Source organism: Enhydra lutris, unplaced genomic scaffold, assembly GCF_002288905.1.
Source record: "Enhydra lutris kenyoni isolate GAN:26980312 unplaced genomic scaffold, ASM228890v2 scaffoldscaffold1, whole genome shotgun sequence".
NCBI lineage: Eukaryota > Metazoa > Chordata > Mammalia > Carnivora > Mustelidae > Enhydra > Enhydra lutris.
Genome location: NW_019154085.1, coordinates 8572378 through 8593654, shown reverse-complemented (window position 1 = coordinate 8593654; position 21277 = coordinate 8572378). Strand labels below are relative to the sequence as shown.

Below are 21277 nucleotides of genomic sequence, written 5' to 3'. Positions count from 1 at the left end.
GCAGTTGATTGGATAGTAGTGTTCAGGGGTTTGCTGATAAATGTTCAACAACAGCTGTGGGAGAATGCGTGTGTGTGTGTGTGTGTGTGTGTGTGTGTGTGTGTGTATCTTACTGAGTGAAGGATGTAGAGCACACAATTTACAAATAATAATAAAATACACAGAATGCTTTTGTTGCTTTTTGCTGAAGTCTGACATCAGTAGCCAACCTATAGCTGTAGTTTACAGACAAATGTAGTTCCAACATGAATCTTTTCATCTACGTTAAGCGTTAAGACAACAGTGAAGCAGGGAAGATGCAGGTTGGAGCTTCACACTCCTGTGTTACTGAGCTCAGTGGTACCTTCTCTTTGAGCCACATAATAACTTCTGAATACTGGACTGAAATATCTTCTTGGGCACGCTCGCAGGCATGTTGTATGCAGCGTAACAGCACAATGTGAAATTTAATCTGTATTATTAGCATTTTATTTTCTCTATCAGTTTCTTAAGTCTAGACCTGACATCTAGAAAAAAACCAACAAACTTTTTTGTAAAGGCCCAGAAAGTATGTATTTTCAGCTTCTGGGCCAAAGACAACATGGAAACAAGTGGACGTGGCCGTATCTCAAAAAACTTTGCAGACGCAGCCAGCCAGCCCACGGCCCCATAGTTTGCCCACACCTATCCTGGGCAGAATAATATCAAGGCCTGGTTTGCATTTACTGATTTCTGTGATGTTAATACTCCCAACTCTAGCTAATTTTAAGCTACCAATATGACCTCACCAGGTTGTCAATGCAGACTGCCTTCTTGGGTGCAACTTCCTCATCACTACAGTGTTTCAAGTAGAGGCTGGAGTCACAGGTGTTGGGTTGTGGTTAAAGGCTGTAGCTTTTAAACTTGGTCAAGTTCTATAAATAAATGCATATTCTTGATTCCCAGCTCTTAGAGATCCTGGTTCATTAGGTCTGGAGAGGCCCCCAACCATCTGTTTGTTTGGTTGGTTGGTTGGTTCCTTAAGTGATTCTGATGCAACTGGTCTATGACCTGTAGCTTTGGAATTCCTAGAATAAAAGATGTTGTGTTTAATGACCTCACTGCTTTTGTCACAATGGTAACACATCTGGACGTTGGACAAATAACAGATTTTAACAGTGTAAAGATACTCAGCAACTTAAAGGTTTTTTGTTTCTTTTGTCTTCATGTTTTCATTGTTTTCCCCTTTTCTTGGGCATGATTTCAAAACATCTTTTGCTGGGAAGCCAGTCTTGATTCTAAAGTATTCTCTCTAAAGCATTTTAATTTTTTTTTTTTCCTACCTGAACTGCCTTCATTACTGGCCACACAGATCTCACGCTGTGCATGTATACATTTGTGTGAGATCGGAATTCTGTTGGGTTTAGGAAGCCTTATTTCCCTGACTTCTCTGTGGCAGGAATTAAAGTAGCTGGATTTACCTTGCTGATGATCTCAAGGTAGAATTTATGGGAATAAGTTCCACAGTTTGTTGTTTTTTTTTGTAGAGGGTATTACTTGATGGAATCTCTTCTTTTTCCTAGATTATGTAACAAAATGCTATGAGATAAACTTTTATTTGATTTTCTTATTTTAAGATTTATTTTCTAGTCTTTTTTTTTGCTTGAATTGTTTATTACCCATAACTGTTTCAGTAGACTCCCTGTTTATATTATTGGAAATGTTCAACATACAAAAGGAGTATATTTATTTAAAAGCCTTCCTAATTCTGTCTTTTTATGATTTGAAGATAATCAGTTTATATTAAAAGAGTCATAAAAAATAGATTTTATGTAACAGTAACTTAATCATTTTTATTGAAAATAATGAAATTAAGTAGATATATGGTTGTAATAACTCTAAAGGAAAACTTAAAATATTGTTTTTTGTATTTTGTTTTCATTTTTTTGCCTTGTGTTTGCTTAAGGTATATACTACTGCCCTCTGCTGGTATGATCAGATTTCTTCCAAAATTGTATTCATAAACAATTTCTGAAAACTCAAGATCTAATTATTAGTGTTATATCTTTTAGAGTTGGTATGCCTGTGTTTGTCTAATTAATGTAATACATAAATATGTCTCCTAATATGTAACTGAATAATGTTTCCAACATACATGACAAAAATTGTTATTCTAGCTTTTATTAAGCTGTAGAAATACATTAATTCTACCATCTAAGCTCCTTGGTATTTAAAGGGGAAAAATTATTCAAAAATACATAAATATATTCTTACAAGCCAGGAATTCCTGCTATTGCAAAATAGATGAATTGATAGTTTACAACTAGTTTTGCTAATAAGTTAAATTTTCCCTCCATTTTACTCTTTAGCTAGCTGAAAATAATGTAAAATCCCTTATGATTAAAAATACAGACTGTGTAAGACAGGGCTATTTTCATATCCCTGCATACATTTTATGGAAGCAATGTTACTTGATTTTGTTTATAATAAATTTTGTTTTGTGAATAAGGTATACGAATGCTCAGATCTGCTTCCTTGTGAACATGAGAGACATGAGAGAGAAACATGAGGATTCAGAATACCTATTCTTTTTATTTCATTTTGTTTTTAAAGATTTATTTATTTGAAAGAGAGGGAGAGAGTTTGCGTGCATGCACACACATGCAAGTGGGGGAGGGGAAGAAGGAGACAAGCAGACTCCCTGTTGAGTGGGGTGGGTGGGCTCCATCCCATGACCCTGAGATCAAGACCTGAGCTGAAACCTAAATCAGATGCTTAACTGACCGAGCCACTCAGGCACCCCTCAGTATGCCTATTCTTGATGTAGGATTTATGAAATACGAAAGACAAATTTTATTTAGCTTTGATGTACTTACCTATGTTATTGCAAAGAACAAGATTAGATGAAATCAAGACTGGGCCAGGTGATCCTGGACATATGGTCCCTATAACACGAAAGAAATGAAGGAAGGAAGGAAGGAAGGAAGGAAGGAAAAAAGAAAAGAGAAGAGAAGAGAAGAGAAGAGAAAAGAAAGAGGGAGGGAGGAAAGAAAGAGTGAGGAAGAAAAGGAAAGGAAAGGAAAGAAAGGAAGAAAAAAGAAGAAAAAAGGAGTACTATTTGCACTGTGGTTGGTTGATAAGAAATGAGTATTTTACATAATGTTCTCATTCTGCTGCCAAATGGCACTAACATTCCCCTCAACAACTCTCAGTATTTTTCATTTCTAACACCTCAAGACACTCAACCAAACAAAACACATTAAGCTCAAAGGAATGTTATTTTAACAGAATTCCAGTAAAGAAGTTCAGTTGATCATTCACTCAACCATCAGATGCTCATTTCTTGCCCGGAAAATGGGAAACAACCAAGAATAAGGCTAGGAAAGGAGCTTTGGAGTAGAGAAGCAGGAACAAAAGGGGACCTTTTCAATCACAGGAGAGATCGTTTAAAGGCGTTCGTTCCGTCTACTGTTAATTGTCGTCAGCTCTTCCGGTTCTCCCGGTGACTCCATATGCAGCCGCTTCCAGACAAGATCATTCCGTGCGTTACCACGAGATTTTATCCTGTGATGAAACAGGGCGCGTTTGTTTTTTCCTAATCTACTTTGGTTTCAGGTAGAAAGTCACATCCATTTACTACATCTTTTTCTGTAAGTCCAAAACAAAACAACAACCCAAACACCGAAAACCCCTCACCCAGTGAGGACCACAGAACCACCGAGGGAGAACAAAATGCCTCTTTTCTCTTCTCCCACGGCTTTGCCAGTATTTGCTTCCTGGAAGACTAAGCTCTTGTCGTGGAATCCTACCTGTCTAGTGTTTCCCGAGTGCTGGGACGCTCTCATTGGTTGCTCTGCCGGTTCACTCTGTGTTTCAGTATTTTCACTGCTTCTGTGCCCTTTGATTTCCAAACTCTACTTTCTGCCTCCGGGGAAACTCTTCCTCCCACCTTTTCCTATAATGTCCCTTCCCGTCCTTCTGAATGATGAGGCTGTGCTCATCTCTGTATCCTCGGGGTTTAACACAGGGCTTGTGACATAATTAATGAAAGGTTATGAAAACCTTCTTTAGTTAATAGAAAGTGGGATGCTGGCCCATTATCTTCAAAGACCTCAAAAATAGAAAACAATTTTACTGCTATCATTCATCTGTTTTAACATAGGTATGGTAGGTATAATCCCTCATATATCCCTTTACTTACTTCTACTCTGTATTTTTATAGTGATTTTTACTTCTTCAAAGCTGTTTTACATCCTTTGTTTCACTGGGCTTGAGTCTCACGTGCCTGTGAGGAAAGCGGGGCGGTTACTATGATCCCATGTTGCTCCCATGTTGCAGGTAAACAAAGGTTTAATCTCTGAGGCAGAGAGTAAATGGTTTTCTTTGTCTCTGTCCATGAGTGACAGGGCTGCGACTAGAATCTTCACTATGGTTCCATATGAACTGGACTATAAATACTCTTTCTGAAATATATATACATATATACACACACATACATACACATATGTAGTTACATAGATAAATATATATCCAAAATGGTATATATTTAAAAAAAAATAGAATAAACATATGAATAAAAACATATGAACATACATATGTGTATACATGTCATGTGTATACACATAAATACATACATAAATATGTTCATATGTTTATATATATTTATTTTTTCCTTATAGAAATGTAGCAGTCTGAAGGGATGTTCCCATTTGCCTTACAGGTTTTGTATGGACACTTACAGTCTGTGCATGTTCAGACTTGAAAAAGCTATGGTTCCAAAGATCATTTGCTGGTTACTGATAAGAAATCTTTCTTGCACTTACTTTGTTTTGGTAGGTGGTTTTTTCCACCCCACTCAAACTTGGCACTATGTGACATATCTTACTGAGAGCAGAGGAGGAAAATGAAAGGTTGCAATTAATTATAAGACTGGCCTTAAGACTCCTGAGCGCAGAGAGCTCTGCAACCCCAGGGAATTACTTCACTTCACGCCTAGGGCTGCGACAGGTTCCTTCACCTAATTACTACTTCTTGCCCTAATGAAGTTCTCCTTCTCTTTAGTAGAATGAGGAACATTTCTGGTGCTCCAGAAAAAGAATCAGGATGTGGCCTATTTACTTAGATTAATGGTGGGGAGAAGAAATCAGGGGGACCAAGAGATATGCCTGTTTGGAACAACAGTTAATATAATGCTTTATCTGACAGAATTATCCTGCATTAACGCGCCCCAAAGAGACTGACTGGGGAGTATGGCTTGAAAGTTCGTTGCCAACTGCCACTCGAGCTGGTGTGGTCTTGGGCCTCTAAGCTTGCAGTGGCTTCTGTGAAAATACATCGGCAGCACAGAGCGAAATGCAAAAAACAGATCCTTGCTGATTGTGCATAAAACACCAAGGCAGGTCAGCCACAGGCTAAACTATTAGTTAGCTAACGTTCGTCTCTGACAACCTCCAACTTCTTTTATTAGTCTCCGTCTCTGCTTTCATGATATCACTTTCCTATTCTCTCATGCTCTCTAATTGCCCGGAGCCCCTGCGTTGGCTTGCCCGTCTTGGCAGTGCACTGTGCCCTGAACCTCGCCGTTGCTCCCAGCCATCAGATCCTCCTCTCAGACTGTCAGGTTGAAATACAAGCTCAAAGTGTTTTATACTCAGGTGTGCTAAGGAATTAGTGCACTGGTGTTTTGAGGATAGTTCAGTGTGGCCGGCCGGCCTTCCTTCCTTCCTTCCTTCCTACCTCCTCCCTCCCTCTCTTACTTCTGTTCTGTCTTTTGTTTTGATGGGACAAAAATATTTTAGTAAAAAATGCATAATGATGGAATCAATCGGAAAAACTATATATAAGTCGTCTTATATAGTTTAGTCTATATATCAATAACAGAAACTAACAGATCTTGGTGGCTTAAGCTGACAAAGGTCTGTTTCTCATCCCAAATTGGGTCATCAAGGTTCTCTGATCCCTGTAATTACTCAGGGACCCAGGGACTCAGACTGGTGAGCCACCACCATTTCAAATATCACCAGTTGCTATGATAACTGTGCCAAAGGGAAGAAAGCTCTAGAAGGACTGACATCATCGATAAATACTTTGACCAGAACATGACATATGTTAGGGGATCCTGCACAGACAAGAGCAATGTTAACTGTCCTCATACTCATTCATTTTTCATCCTCAATAACTACGACAGTACTGGGCATAGCAAAGACAGTAAATGTTTATTAAAATGAAATCATTTCCAGAGATCCTGGTTTCTTTTGGGTTTGCTTTGGTCTACCTTAAAATGAAGCAAATAACAGAACCACAAAGTTATCCTGAAGGCCTCCAGACTCAGTCTAGTGGCACTGGGATGCTAAAGGTAAGAAGAATCCATTTAATCTATCTGAGAAGAATAGAATTCCGGAATAGATCCTTCACAACCATATCAATTTCATGACTGTCATATTCTTTCTGATAATGCAAGGAAATAGTTCCATACAGTTACTCCTTTTCTACTTCTTAACATGTAATATTACACAATGGACATTTGTTGACTGACTTATATGTGGATAGCCCATGGTTTATGGCTAATTTCTGGAATCTTGTTTAAGTATCATAGAGATGAAGACTATAACATTTTTCACAAGATAGTCACTGTTTTGTGTGGTTGTATAGTGGGATTTTATTAAATGTGCATTTCAACTGTATAAATTCAATATACACACACGCATATATACATATACACAAATACACACACACACACACACACACACACACACACACACCAAAAAAAAGCAAGAAAAAAATCATGTATACAGCCCCAGCACTTCTGCCTGCCATTCCACTCATTGAGATTATGCCTGGAAGAAGGTGTGAGATGAAAAACCTTTATCTGTGTGGTCTCAGTTGAATTTGACTCTCAGGGAGAGCAACTCAACCCATTGCAAATACTCTGATATTCAGATATATGGCCAAGCACTTTTCCTGTGCAACTTAGCTGCTAAATGCATGACAGCTGCTTCCCTGGCACTCACCCAAAGACCAGGGATCTCTTCCAGTGCTGGAGGGAAAACTGGCTATGTTGGGGTTCCCCGTGAGATGGTATATTTGTATTTGACCTGGTGTGACTATGACTGTGAGGTTTTTGCCTAAGACCAACTTTAGGACGTGACATCCTCTGTGGAATGAGATTCTACAGTAAGCATTCTTGTTCTTTAGGAAACTAGACATCATCCATGAGGACCCCTTACTTTCTGTCGTCTTGCTGTGTTATTTTGATCAAAATACTGTGCTCAGCCTGCTGTTTCCACGTGTGAGTCTAGAGCTGTATGGAAGCTTCTATGCCTACTGGATGACTACATACACCTGATGTCGCGTGGAGAGCACGTTGCTGTTGCAGGTCCAAGCGGGTTGACACGGTTCTCCTTTCTGTCCCCCAGAGTGCCTACCGCATGTTTACAAACAACACGTGTTTGAAGCACATGATCACCAAAGTCCGGCGGGACACCCACCACTTTGAGCGCTACCAGCATAACCGCGATCTCGTGGGATTCCTCAACATGTTCGCCAACAAACAGCTGGAGCTTCCAAGGGGCTGGGAGATGAAACACGACCATCAGGGCAAGGTAACGTGAGGGAGTCGCCTGGGGAAGCTGCTAAAGGACAGCGGGCTGCCCGCGGCGTTGGCCTTGGCTCAGCCATTCACGGGAGGGGAAAGGCCTCTGTGCGGTGAGACCTTCCATGTCCAGGTTCAGGGGAAACCTGGACAGGCAGGTTGTCTCTACAGACAGTTACTATGCTGTTCTGAAACAGTGTCTGGAGTGGACAGGCGCAAGGGCATTTGTTTGGCGAAATACTCCCTTTTGCCTTGATATTCTTCTGCCTATGATCTCTCCCCACTTTCTGCCGTTTAGAGAAAAGATTTCTTCAGCCAGGACACTTCCTCCTCGTTAGTTATGCAGGTTGTGTTATGGGTAGTTGATCGAACAGTTGTAGTATTGTTTGGGGAAAGTGGCTAGGAGGACAGTAAGCAACTGCTCAGCTACACTGCGGCCTCGGTGTTGTTTCAGAACCCTGATTTTGTTAGCCTATTAAACAAGACTCACAGATTAATTCACGTATGATGAGAAATACGTATCAGTGTCATACAGGCCAGAGGAACCGTGTCCGCACTTCCTTCATAGCCAGGGGCCCCAGAAAGCCAGGTTATAGTCAGGATGTGGTCATGGATAAGAAATCAGAATGAGAAAGTTAGTAATTTTTATAGGATGTTTCTCAGCTAAGATTTTATGTTTTTAAATACTCTGGTTTAGTGCCTACTCTGGGCCATGAACTGTTTAAGGTCCTTATACATATAAGTTCCTCACTAGAGCTCTGTGAGGCAATGCTGCTGTTATTAATGCCATTTACAGACAAGGAGCCTCAGGTCAAGAATGGTGTGGTGGCTTGCCCAAGGTCCCAGAGAGGGGCAGTGACTGAGCTGCGCTCCAACCCAGGCATCCTGGTTCACGGTCCACGCTCCCAAGCAGGGCCTGCTCTCTGTATAGTGCACAACCAGATTCAGTTCCCCTAGCCCTAAGAAGACGGAAATGCATGACTTGGAGGATGGAGGCGATTAAAATGATATGATATTTAAAGTATTTAATCACGCTTCACTCATTCGTTCAACAAATATTTATAGAGCACCTGTGCAAAACAGATAAGTCATCTACTTCATAGGACTGCCATGCTCATGGATAGAGACAGAAAATAGACAAATAGCATGCCAGATGCTAACTGATGCTGTGATTTAAAAAAACCAGGGGATGGGGATTAGAGAAAGACAGGAGTACAGAATTATTTGTACGGAGTGGCCGGGGAATGCCTCCCCGGTAAAGTTAGATGTGAACAGAGACCTGAACAGAGTGAGGCATAAACATATAAGGGAAAGAGCTTTCAAAGCAAGTGAAATGTTAAAATACTCAATAAATGCCATTCTCCCCCAAGGTGACCTCTGGCAACAATACCACAGTAGCGTCTTACTCATCTTGAGCTCAGCTTCCAGCAATCTTATCTGAGAACCTATAGCCAGCCCAAATAGATGTTTTAAAGAGCATGTACTTTAACGCATGGGAGGAGCTCTCAGACTCTCAATGAAACTATTGACTTGATTTCTGTAAATTTCTTTAAACAACCTATAATTCCTAGCCCAGAGAAGATTAGAGGTCTCAAGCATGAAGTGTAGTATAGATGAAAGAGAATGGATTTGTGTTTATGTCCCTGGCAGGGAAGCCTTTCCAAGACACTCAGAAGGGGGAGGCAGGACCATCTAGCACTTCTGGAACTTTCTTCTCCAGAGAATTATGTCACACTGCTGGTGCTAAGTTTGGTTCAGCAACCTGAGAACCCAATGTTTGTAAACGTTCTACTGAATGGAAGTAGATGGTTTGAGACTTTGGGAAGTACTGATGGTATTACACCTGGGTATAAAAGAGCAGTACCATACCAGGAATTCAGCTCTCTTCTCAGCTCTGACAAGGTTTTACCTGTGCCCTAGGGAGTTATGCTCATTAGAGAGCCATGGGTCTAGGGAAAGCCCAACTTGAGATAATGCTGCCATACATTTTTGCTCTGAGACTTAACTTGCTAAGTCACGTGTACCCTTCACTAAAGGCGATCAGGACCTTGTGTTTACCTTATGGGGCAGTCCCTTCCTGCCAGTAATAATGTGCCAGACCCACTGCAGGAGAGAGCTGCTTCTTAATAATCCTGGACCTTGAGAAAAGTTTTAGTTCTGTTTAGGACACTATTTAAGAAGAGTTACAATGTATTCCTAGGAACAAGTTCTATCTGATAGCCTTTGTAAAAGTTTTCATAGTTAAGCTGAGGTAAACATATCTCCGCTATGTGTGCAACACAACTGTCCATTTTACTTGCTGAGGCTTTCAGACTTATTTGGGGGTTTCAGTGCCTAAAGTTGTAGGTATTGTAAAGAACCTTGAGCGTGGGCTGGTGGGTAGTTGACCTCATAGCCTGCTGGTAGCTTTGCATTTGTTTTGTTTTGTGTTGTTTTTAAAAAAGAGTTTATGTATTTATTTGACAGAGAGAGACAGCGAGAGAGGGAACACAAGCAGCGGGAGTGGGAGAGGGAAAAGCAGGCTTCCTGCTGAGCAGAGAGCATGATGCCAGGCTCAATCCCAGGACTCTGGGATCATAACCTGAGCATAAGGCAGATGCTTAATGACTGAGCCACCCAGGCTCAGCCTGTAGCTTTGGCTACAGGTGCTGTTTGGCATGAAAGATAGAGAAGGACTCCCAGCCTTGTGGGCAGAGCGGATTATCGGACTCTTGAAAGCTTATTACATTAGTCTAATCTCTTTACTTTGTGCATTAGGACTTGAATAAGGTTTTTAGCTAAGCTGGACGTCTTAACTGAAGCAGGTACATCTCCCTGTGATTCCCCCACCTCTATCCTTCCTTTGCAAATGTCTGGCTTCCGGGGAACTAAAACAGTTTAAAGGAGCATTGCCCTGGTCTTTCCTGGGCTGCGCTGCTTTCGACTGCCGTTTGGAAATCATTGTTCTTATCCTCCAAGGTTGATAGGTTTTCTTCCAGTCTTGACATGTTAGCCCCCCTTTTAAACGAATTGCTTCATTTCCAGAACATTTAAAGGGTGTAAACTTTTTCCCCACTTAATATAACATCAAAAGCTATTAAATACTGCAAAGTTATTTTCCCACAGTGATGACTGATTTTTAGAATTGACACAGAATAAGATATCCAAGTCCTTAGTTTCGTGAAAGGAAATGCTTCTCAAGGGGAATATTCTCAAATTTAGCTCTTCAGACTTATGCAATCTGGTCTTCTCAAGGACAGCCTTTTTCCTTTCCTGTTTTCATTTATTTCGTCATTCAGCACACTTCCACATACTTCTGAATGCCTCAGATGTGCATGCCACGGTGATATTGATAAAAGCTAACACTCCCTGTGACATTAGGTAGTGTGTAGCATTGACTGTTTGGTAGATAAACACTTAGATTAGTTCCTTTCATGCTCACAGCAGCCTTGCAGATACCTGCTATTTTTAATCCACATTTTAAAGGGATGGAAACAAAGGCAGAGCATGGTTGAGTGAATTGACCAAGGTCCCACAATTAGAAAGTGATGGAATTGGATTTGAACCCAGGCAGTCCAGGTCTAGAGTCTCTGGTCTCATCCAGCCTTTCACCAGTGAGTAGGGTGGATGGATGTCTAATGATCTAACGAAGGTAGTAGAAGGTGCCATGGGAGCCCATGGTAGGATTTCCTACCACTGTCAAGGAGGGTGAGGGCTTTCAGATGCATCATTGAAGGGCAGCATGTAGTGTGAGTTGCTGTTAGCAATCTGGGTAGAAGTAATCAGTCCTCCCGTGAATCCCCTCATAATTTTCCCTTGTGTTGTTCTCATGACATCTATCCACATCTGTCTCATGCAGTAGTCATTAGCATGTTTTATCTTCCCAAGCAGATGATCCCCATTTTGAGAATTCTTTTATTTATTTTTAATTACCCCCTCTTCTACTCCAGTGCCTTTCACGTGCCAGGTTCTCAAAACAAGTTTGATATATGAAGGAAACTTGTCACCTGTAGTTTCCCAGTTATTAGTAATCTCTGCTTTGGACCGATGAAGACTCCCTCCCCACTCTTTCCTCCTCCTATGCTTTCACCAGAAAAAGCTCCTAGATTTGCTCCATTTGACGTCCCTTAATGCATATGTTGCCTTGGATCTTTCACAATATGTTTAAACAAGGTGATGGAGATTGTATTGCACTTTGACAGTCATTAATTTTGGGGGAGACTTATTTTCTAATTACTTAAGGCCAGGGATTTAAATTGGGTGAAATTGGGGCGCATGGGTGGCTCAGTGGGTTGAGCCTCTGCCTTCGGCTCAGGTCATGGTCTCAGGGTCCTGGGATCGAGCCCCACGTCGGGCTCTCTGCTCAGCAGGGAGCCTGCTTCCCCCTCTCTCTCTCTGCCTGCCTCTCTGTCTACTTGTGATCTCCCTCTCTCTGTAAAATAAATAAATATTTAAAAAAAAAATAAATAAATTGGGTGAAATTTCACAGAATTCTAGATCTGGTATGCTCTTTTTAGAATTTCTAGGGTGAACTAGGTCCATGGCTCACATAAAAGAATAGAAATAAAATATTTCTAGTTAACTATTAATTAAAGAATAAGAACAGTATCAGGCTTTCTAGATAAGGTAATGATGACACCTGCAGTTTTAAACCTCATACCGTATGCAAGGCACTGTCCAAGGTACTTGCCCATGGATTATCTTATCTACACTTCCTGGCAATTTATGAGGTGGGTATTATTATAATTATCCACACTTTACTGAAATTTAGAGCTGTTAAATAATGTGTGCAAGCAAGTGAGGAATCCGGGATTCGAACATTGTCAGTGTGACTTGACCACTGTTTTCTACTGGGAGGGATCGTCTTTGTCAGCCTATGGAGGAACTGTCCCAGGCCAGATGCTGGGGTTACTAGTATTCTTCAAGACTGAGACATAATGTATGTCTTGATTAGACCCCAGGTGATCTAGCAGAGGACACACCCCCAGAGACACATATACATGGCTTCATGCTTAAATACCATAGAGGTCTTATGCTATGGGTACATAGAATATTGAAATATAATAATAATAATGGCTGATTAGATGCCAAGCTCTAGGTGAGGGGTATTATATTAGGACATTTAACTTTCACAATAACCCTGTGGAATGGGTTTTACTATAGATGAAGAAACAGGCTCAAAGAGATTAAGTGTGCAAGTAAACTCTTGGATACAAACCATGTCTTTCTATATCCAAGGCCTGTAATGGTTTTTCTGTACAAGATTAGTCTAGCCCTCACTGGCCACTAACCACCTGACTAGCTTGAAATATGTCGTTTAGATTTCCTGGATCTGAGTTTCCTTACCTCTGCATATGACTGGGTTGATCATCTTTTCCTGTGCTCACTGGCTATTTGTGTATCTTCTTTGGAAAAACCTGTATTCAAATTCTTTGCCTATTTTTTAATTGGATTATTTGTCTTTGTATTACTGAATTCTGAGAGTTCTTTGAACCATATATTTTGAATACTAGTGCCTTATAAGATATATGCTTTGCAAATATTTTTTCCTGTTCTATGAGTTGTCTTGATAGTATTGTTTACAGTGCAAAATTTCAATTTTGATATAGCCATTTATTTGTATTTTTTGTTGTTGTTGCTTTATGCCTTTGGTGTCATATCTAAGAAAACATTACCTAACCTCAGATCACAACAATCAGCTCCTGTGTTTTCTTCTAAGAGTTTTACAGTTTTAGCTCTTACATTTAGATCTAGGATCCATTTTGAGTTGTTTTTTTTTTTTTTTTTTGTATGGCGTACAGTAGAGGACCCATTTTCATTTCTTTGCCTGTGGACATCCAGGTCTTTGCACCATTTGTTGAAGACTATTCTTTTTCATTGATATCATTAGTTGTTAGGAAAGTGAAAATCAAAACTACAATGAAACCACTATAGACCCATTTCATTGGCCATAAAAAAAATCTAGAAAATAATAAATGTTGGCAAGGTTGTAGAGAATTGGAACCCTCTTACATTGCTGGTAGATACATAGAGCCGCGTTGGAAAACAATTTGACAATTTCTAAAGAATTGTTGTGCAGAGTTGCCGCACAATCCAGTAATTCCACAACTATGTATATACCCAGAGAAAAGAAAATACACTTCCTCTCAAAACTTGCACATAGGGGCGCCTGGATGGCTCAGCTGTTGGGTGACTGCCTTCAGCTCAGGTCATGATCCCAGCGTCTCAGGATCCAGCCCCACATAGCGCTTCCTGCTCCACGGGAAGCCTGCTTCTCCCTCTCCCACTCCCCCTGCTTATGTTCCCTCTCTCACTATGTCTCTCTGTGTCCAAATAAATAAATCTTAAAAAAAAAAAAGTTGCACACAAATGTTTCATAGAAGCATTATTTGTAATAGTCAAAGGGTAGAAACAACCCAAATGTCCATCAACTGATAAATGGATAAACACATGTGCTAGGTCCATACAATGGAATATTATTTGCAATACAAAGGAATGAAGGACTGATTCAACATGGATGAACCTTGAAAATGTTTGCTAAATGAAAGAAACTAATCACAAAAGATCACATACTGTATGATTCTGTTTGTATGAAATGATCACAATAGGCAAATCTATAGTGATAGAGAGTGGATTGGTGGTTTGTTTCCTTGGGTTGGAGGTGGGATGGGGAGCAAATGCTAATGGGTATTTGGGGTTTCTTTTGTGGGGAGAAAATGTTCTAAGATTATGGTGATGGTTGTACACCCAAGTATATATACTAAGAAACAGTGAGTAATACACTTCAAATGGATGAATTAATTGTATGTATCTGAATTATATTTCATAATATATGTAAAGCTATTTTAAAAATTAATAGGTTAGAGACAGGCCAAGATTTCCTTTTTAGCTCATGGGTTCTATAAATCATTGATTGTTCAGTTTTGAAGTTTAGATGATATGGTTTGAGACTGGATTTGACATCAAATATGTAATGTACTTCTTTCTGCTAATTACATTTGGAAGGGTCTCTTGTTCAAAATTCTATAGTTATTTTAATCAGTATTTTGTTCCATTACTCGATTTCCTTAATTCTTTTGATTCTGTAATGGTGGGATTCACAACTAAGCCAAGTTTTATGCAGGATCGTCCTTATGAAACTGTGACCAACCTCTGTGTTTATTTGTTGGACTTAAGGCCTAGAATTTTCACCTAACATATAGGACACCTTTTGACTTGACTCATTTTGAAATGAAACATAAGCAAAGAAAGTGGGCCGGTACAAAAAAAAGTTCTGCTTGCTTCTTATTGTAATAAGTTTAAAATTTTTGTACACTCTCAGGAGTGTGAAAAGCAAAGATAATTTAGGATCTGGATACAATGTTAATATAAATGTTTTATATTTTTACAAGAAATATGCATCAGTAGTATTAAAGTGTGACTTATTTAAAATGCTTCTAGTTCTTGACTAGGTTTGATCATTAGGGGTACTCATGGGGGTAATATATCTGGAAGACAAATATGCACTTTAAGAAGGAAAACCAAATTTATTTGACCTAGGAACATTTCCCTCTTTCTTCCTTTCTCTCTTTATTTCCCTTTCCCTCCCCCTCTTCCTTCCTTGCCTTCTTTCTTCCCTTCTTTTTCCTCTCTCCCCTTCCTTCCTTCCTTCCTTCCTCTTTCTCTTTCACTCTTACTTTCTCTCTTTCTTTCTTCCCATTGTTAATTTGAAGGATTTGAGAAAATTATGCTACAGTGGGGTCAGGATTTCTGGATCCTCCAGATCCAGTCTGACCTCTGTGAACCTCAGTTTTCTCTGAAGTGAGGGTTAGTAACTTGACCTTTCCAGCTCCCGGAGCTCAGGTTAGCATCAATTTAGATAATGGTGGGATTACAAATGGAAGAAAAACATTTAAGATTATAATAATCAGTCATTGATTTAATATTCCTCAACTTACGGTATAGAAGATAAAAGCTGCATGATTACAAACCTCTATAGATTTGTGATTTAATTTGGAGAAAACAAAGATATGGAATATACAGATACCTACAATAGAATTACCCATTTTACTTTATTTTTCGCCAGGAGTGCTGCTACCTGGTTATTGCTGCCCACCTTGCCAAAATCTTGATTTGAATGGTTAGGTTAAAGCACAGGTCTGTCTAGTACAATAACTAAGAGTTTCATCAATTTAGAATTTTATGAAAAGGATAAAGATTTGCTGTTAATGGCCATATCTTTAATAGGAAGCATGCAATGGCTTTATAAAAGATATACTGTAGAATTAGTCCATGTCCCATTCCTCCCCTTAACGTGCTGCTGATCTCCTTTAACCGCAGTTAAAGAATGGTTTCTTCAAAATGGGGATCATTTTGCTGTTGTTCTTTGTTGTCCATGTTGTTCATGACACTGAAGGGTAGTCTGCCCTCAGGTGTTTGCTCTCGCCTTAAAACTGCAAGAACCCGGAGCCATCTATTTTTCTACCATGGTTATTGCAGTCATCTGGTGGATTTGTTCTCTTGCCGGATCAGTTGCCTGTACTATGGTGCTTACATCCTCCATCAGCCGTGGTCATGAAAGTAAGGTTGAAAAACATTTCTCAGTGAGATAAGTAGAACTGGAACTGAAATCAGATCCCTTTGCACAGAATTGCACACTTCCTGTGTAAAGCCACTAGACATTCCTCCCTCAGACTGTTTACCCCCAATGCTTCTCATTTGGACTATAAAAGAACACACAGTGTGCTCTAGAATAGCGTCTGCAGTGGTTCGGCGTAGGACGACCTCATTCTGGTGTGGGATACCTGGGAAGTTTCCTAGCAAAAGTCGCATTACAACAGAACCTTGACTAATGAGTACGATTTTGATAAAAAGAGATAGTAGAGAAGAGAAGATAGGGGATGGGGAGGAAAAACACTGAAAATGAAGTCATGGAGATAGGAATACACCAGGCAGGTGTGTTTGATTCCTATGAAGAAGTAATGGGCAAATTTTAAGAGACTCTATATAAGCTAAGTTTTCTGTGTGTGTGTGTGTGTGTGTGTGTGTGTGTGTGTGTGTGTGAGAGAGAGAGAGAGAGAGAGAGAGAGAGAAACACACATGAGAGCTAATGGTGTAAGTTCCAATCCAAAGCCCCGCAGGCTCAAGACCCAAGAAGAGCTTATGTTTCAGTCTGACTCTGAAAGCCAGAAAACACCAATATCCCAATTCAGTTAGGCAGATGGATTTACCTCTTCTCACCTTTTTTGTTCTAAGGAGCTATTCCGTTGATTGGATGAGGCCTGACCACATTAGGGAGGACCATCTGCTTTACTCTGTCTACTGATTCAAATGTCAATCATCCAGAAACATACTCACAGATACAGCCGCAATGTCTGGCCAAATGTCTGGGTACCTGGTGGCCCAGTAGAACTGACATATGAAATGAACCATCAGAGACTCATGTCAATAGAATATTACCAGTAGAAACTCTATTGCAGAGGGTTAAGGGTAACAGAGAGAATGATGCAAAATGGCATGGATAATTAGAAAAATACTATAAAGCTTATTATTTCTTAAGTGAGCTTATCATTTGGTTTAATTTTTAGAAAAGAATGTTAGTTTTTGCTCCTCCTTCCAGATGTTCAATATGAAATAACTCTTTTCCCCCCTTGCCTCTTTGTTTTGTACTCTCAAGCAGTATAACACAGGGGTTTTCCCGGCTCATTCTACATGGGACTAAATTGTACTAAGAAACTTGAAACTATAAAAGAAATAATATCATAACTTCATTTTTAAAAATAAAAATGTGAATCATCTTTTTATTTAAAGTGAAATATCTTCTCCCATAGTTTCTTGTGTTTTTCCCTACAAAAATCTTATGATCTATCTCCTATCTAAATCGACATCCATTTCTATATCCAAACTTGGTAACCATAGAGTTTTGTGACTTTGGATATCAGGTTGGGGGTTTGAATAGCAGAATGGTCCAAATACCCAACTTAGATGACCATGGCAAGTAGCAGTTATGGTTATGAGGATTGATTTTGAGAAGAGAACAAGTATTTTTGTAGTGAAATTTATCACAGTGTGAGCCTACTGAAGGATTCTCATTTTACAAGACCGTAATAGCTGATGTGGCTGCAGAAGTTGACCCAGTGATGACAGATTTTGGTTGTATCCCACATGAAGCTGATAGCTACAATTTATGGGGTCAGGTTCATTTCAATGAGTAAAATGCAACTTAGTATTTGGAAGTCTCAAGTGAATCCCTAAAATATCTTAAGATAAGCTCTACACTTGTTACATTTGTTAGTTTTGTGACACATCTCTTTAATTGCTTTGAAACAGTATCTCTTTGCAGTGGCTGCTTGTTTTAATAAGCTGAAGTCATGCAGCAATCCAGGTGGAGATGGAATTAAATTCTAAACCTGTAAATAGCATGTGGATTTTCAATAATCTCTTTCTGATTTTTAACAGGGTAAAAAGGTGTTAGATTAAATACTAACTCACGTCAGTACACGTAGGATGCAACAGGAAAGACTACTTCTGGGACTGGGACAGCGCATCTTTTTGAGAGAAGAGAGCAAAGATTGGTTTGGGGAGTGTATTTCTGAGTAACATGCTAGACTCATGGAATCTTGAAGGAACTACCCAAATATGGAGATGGCCTTTGTCTCTTATTTTTAAATAGTTGTCTTCGCGATCTGTACTGGATCTTTTTTATGAAATATAATATGCTATTTTAAAATTTCATGGCAGTGACTTTCTGCTTTACCTAAAATGGGCTGATTTGGATAACACCATCCTCAGTCTTCTATTGTAAATTAAAAAAAAAAAAAAAAACAAAAAAAAAAACCCGGCTCTCAAGGGGAAGCGTGGAGGGAGGCTGATTGTAGCATTTGCCACTTTCCATGGGGTGAATTCTCCCACCATAGCCCATTTCAGGCTGTCAGCATATTCCCTTAAAATCTCACAATCAGCTTTTGCGAGCTGATAGACACCATCCCCAGCATATCACTGAGTCTTCTACTATATTTCCAACACCTAAATACTACCACTCCCAACATATAAAATATCTTTTTGCTCACATTTTATATTTAAAGTGTTGGGAATATTGGACTTACCCACATCTGCTAACTGACCAGCTGTTTCCAGAACTCTAGCCTGAACACCATGTACTCCTGTTTTGTCTCCTCGAAGCTTTAAGTCTCTGATCATAGTAGTCTAACAATATAACCTGCTTTAACTTTTTTGTGACTGATACAGATGTCATGGAATGTTTGGGATCACTCCCTCCAATTGAACGAAGTGGTGGAAAACATTAGCATGACTATTTTTTACTTATAATAAACTGTATCATTTAGCCTTTTCATTTCTTCAATCACTAAGGGTTCTGTGGGGATATAATATAGAGAAAATAATAATGTGTTTATTCCTAATAATTGGAGAAGTACTAGGGAGGGAGCCAGGAGCTGAGAAGTGATACATACTTTGGAATGGAGAGACTGTGCGAGCAAATATTCTTTTTTTTTTTTTCTTAAGCATTTCTAAGACTTTGTAGAGAAGCCAGAAGAACAGATTCAATATGCAGTGCTTCTAACTTATAAATTGTTCTTCTTTTGTTTCCATAGCTCTCCTTTCTTTTAAATTGAAGTGTAATTGACATACAACATTGTGTTAGTTTCAGGTATACAATGTAATGATTCACCTTTGTATACATTACAGAATGATCACCATAGTAAGTGTAGTTACCATCTATCACCAAAGTTACAGACATTTTTTGGTGATGAGAACTTTTAAGATTTATTTTCTTAACAACTGTCAAATCTGTAATACAACATAATTGTCTGTAGTCATCATGCTGTACATTTTATCCCATGATGCATATTTTATAACTGAAAATTTGTAACTCTTGAACTCCTTCACCTATTTTACATCCTTTATGCCTGCTCTAGCAACCACTAATCTATTCTGTTATCTATACATTTTGTTTTATTTGTTTTTTATTCCATGTATAAGTGAAATCACACAGTATTTATCTTTCTCTATCTGACTTATTTCACTTAACATAATACCTTCAAGGTCCATTCATGTTGCCACAAATAGCGAGATTTCCTTCTTTTCTTCTGGCTGAATAGTATTCCACTGTATAATCTATGCCACATCTTCTTTGTGTGTTTGTCCATCAGTGGACAAGTAGGTTGTTTCCATATTTGGCTATTGTAAATAATGGTACAATGATCATGGGGATGCATATATCTTTTTGAATTAGTGTTTTCATTTTTGTTGGATAGATAGTCAGAAGTGGAACTGCTAGATCACGTGGATTTTTATACTTCATTCTGTTATGGTGGTATATCACATTGATTTTGCAGATTTTCAACCATTCTCGCATCCTTGGAATAAATTTCCCTTGATCATGGTATATGATTCTTTTGATGTATTGTTGAATTTGGTTTGCTAATATATTGTTGATTTTTACATCTGTGTACATCAGGGATAGTGGTCTGTAACTTTCTTTCTTTGTGTGGTATTTTTATCTGGTTTGGGTATTGGGTAATGCTGGCCTCACAAAATGAATTTGGTAAGTATTCCCTTCTTTCAATTTTTTGGATAAGTTTGAAAAGAATAGCATTAAATATTATTTAAATGTTTTGGAAGAATTTACTGGTGAAGCCATGTGGTCTTAGATTCTTGTTTGTTGGAAGTTTTTTGATAATTGATTCAATATCATTACCAATAATCAGTCCAGTCCTATTTTCTATTTCTTCATGATTCAGTCTTAGAAAATTGTATTTTTCTAAGAATCTATCCATTTCTCCAAGGTTTTCCTTTTTGTTTTTTCCTATTTGTTGGTGTATAATTATCTCTCATAATTCTTTTGTAGTTCTTTGGTAGTAGTTGTAATTTCTTCTCTTTCATTTCTGATTTAATTTACTTGAGCCCTCTCCCTTTTTTTCCTAGTCTATCTACCTAACAGTTCGTCAGTTTTGTTTATCTTTTCAAAGAACCAGCTCTTAGTTTCATTGATCTTTTCTATTGTTTTTAGTCTCTATTTAATTGATGTCCTCCTCTCTTATCCCTATTTTTTGCTTCCTTCTATTAACTTTGAAGTTGGTTCTTTTTCTGGTTCTTTCAGGTATATATATCTATATTTATATCTATCTATATCTATCTATCTATCTCTCTATCTGTATCTATCTATCTATATATATATATAGCTTATTTAAGTTTTTTCTTGTGTCACGGGGTAGGCCTATATTGCTATAAACTTCACTGTTAGAACTGGTTTTGCTGCCCTCATAGATTTTTGTATGTTCTATTTCTGGTTTCATTTGTCTAGAGACATTTTTAAATTTTCCCTTTGATTTCTTCATTGACCCATTGGTTGTTAAGTAGCATGTTGTTTAATCTCCACATATTTGTGATTTTCCCATTTTTGTTGTAATTGACATCTAGCTTCATACTATTGATGCTTGATATGATTCAGTCTTCTTAAATTTATTGAAAATTATTTTGTGGCCTAACATATGATCTAGCCTGGAGAATATTCCTTGTGCACTTGAGAAGACTGTGTATTTTGCTACTTTGGGATAGAATTTTATATGCGCATCTGTTATGTTCATCTTGTCTATTGTGTCATATAAGGCCAATATTTCCTTATCAATTTTCTTTCTGGATGATCTACCCATTGATGTAACTCAGGTATTAAAGCCTCCTAGTAGTACTGTATTGCTGTCAGTTTCTCCCTTTAGGTCTATTAATATTTGTTTTAGGTACACCTATGTT

General features: G+C 38.7%; 1 protein-coding gene across 1 annotated transcript in view; it reads left to right on the top strand.

Annotated features, from left to right (window-relative positions):
- Positions 1 to 21277, top strand: part of LOC111145297 (HECT, C2 and WW domain containing E3 ubiquitin protein ligase 2) — a 222453-nt gene that overhangs the window by 122492 nt on the left and 78684 nt on the right. Inside the window, exon 13 of the mRNA XM_022500135.1 lies at positions 7374 to 7559. Within this exon, the coding sequence (XP_022355843.1) occupies positions 7374 to 7559 (186 nt within the window). The remainder of the gene's footprint in view (positions 1 to 7373; positions 7560 to 21277) is intronic.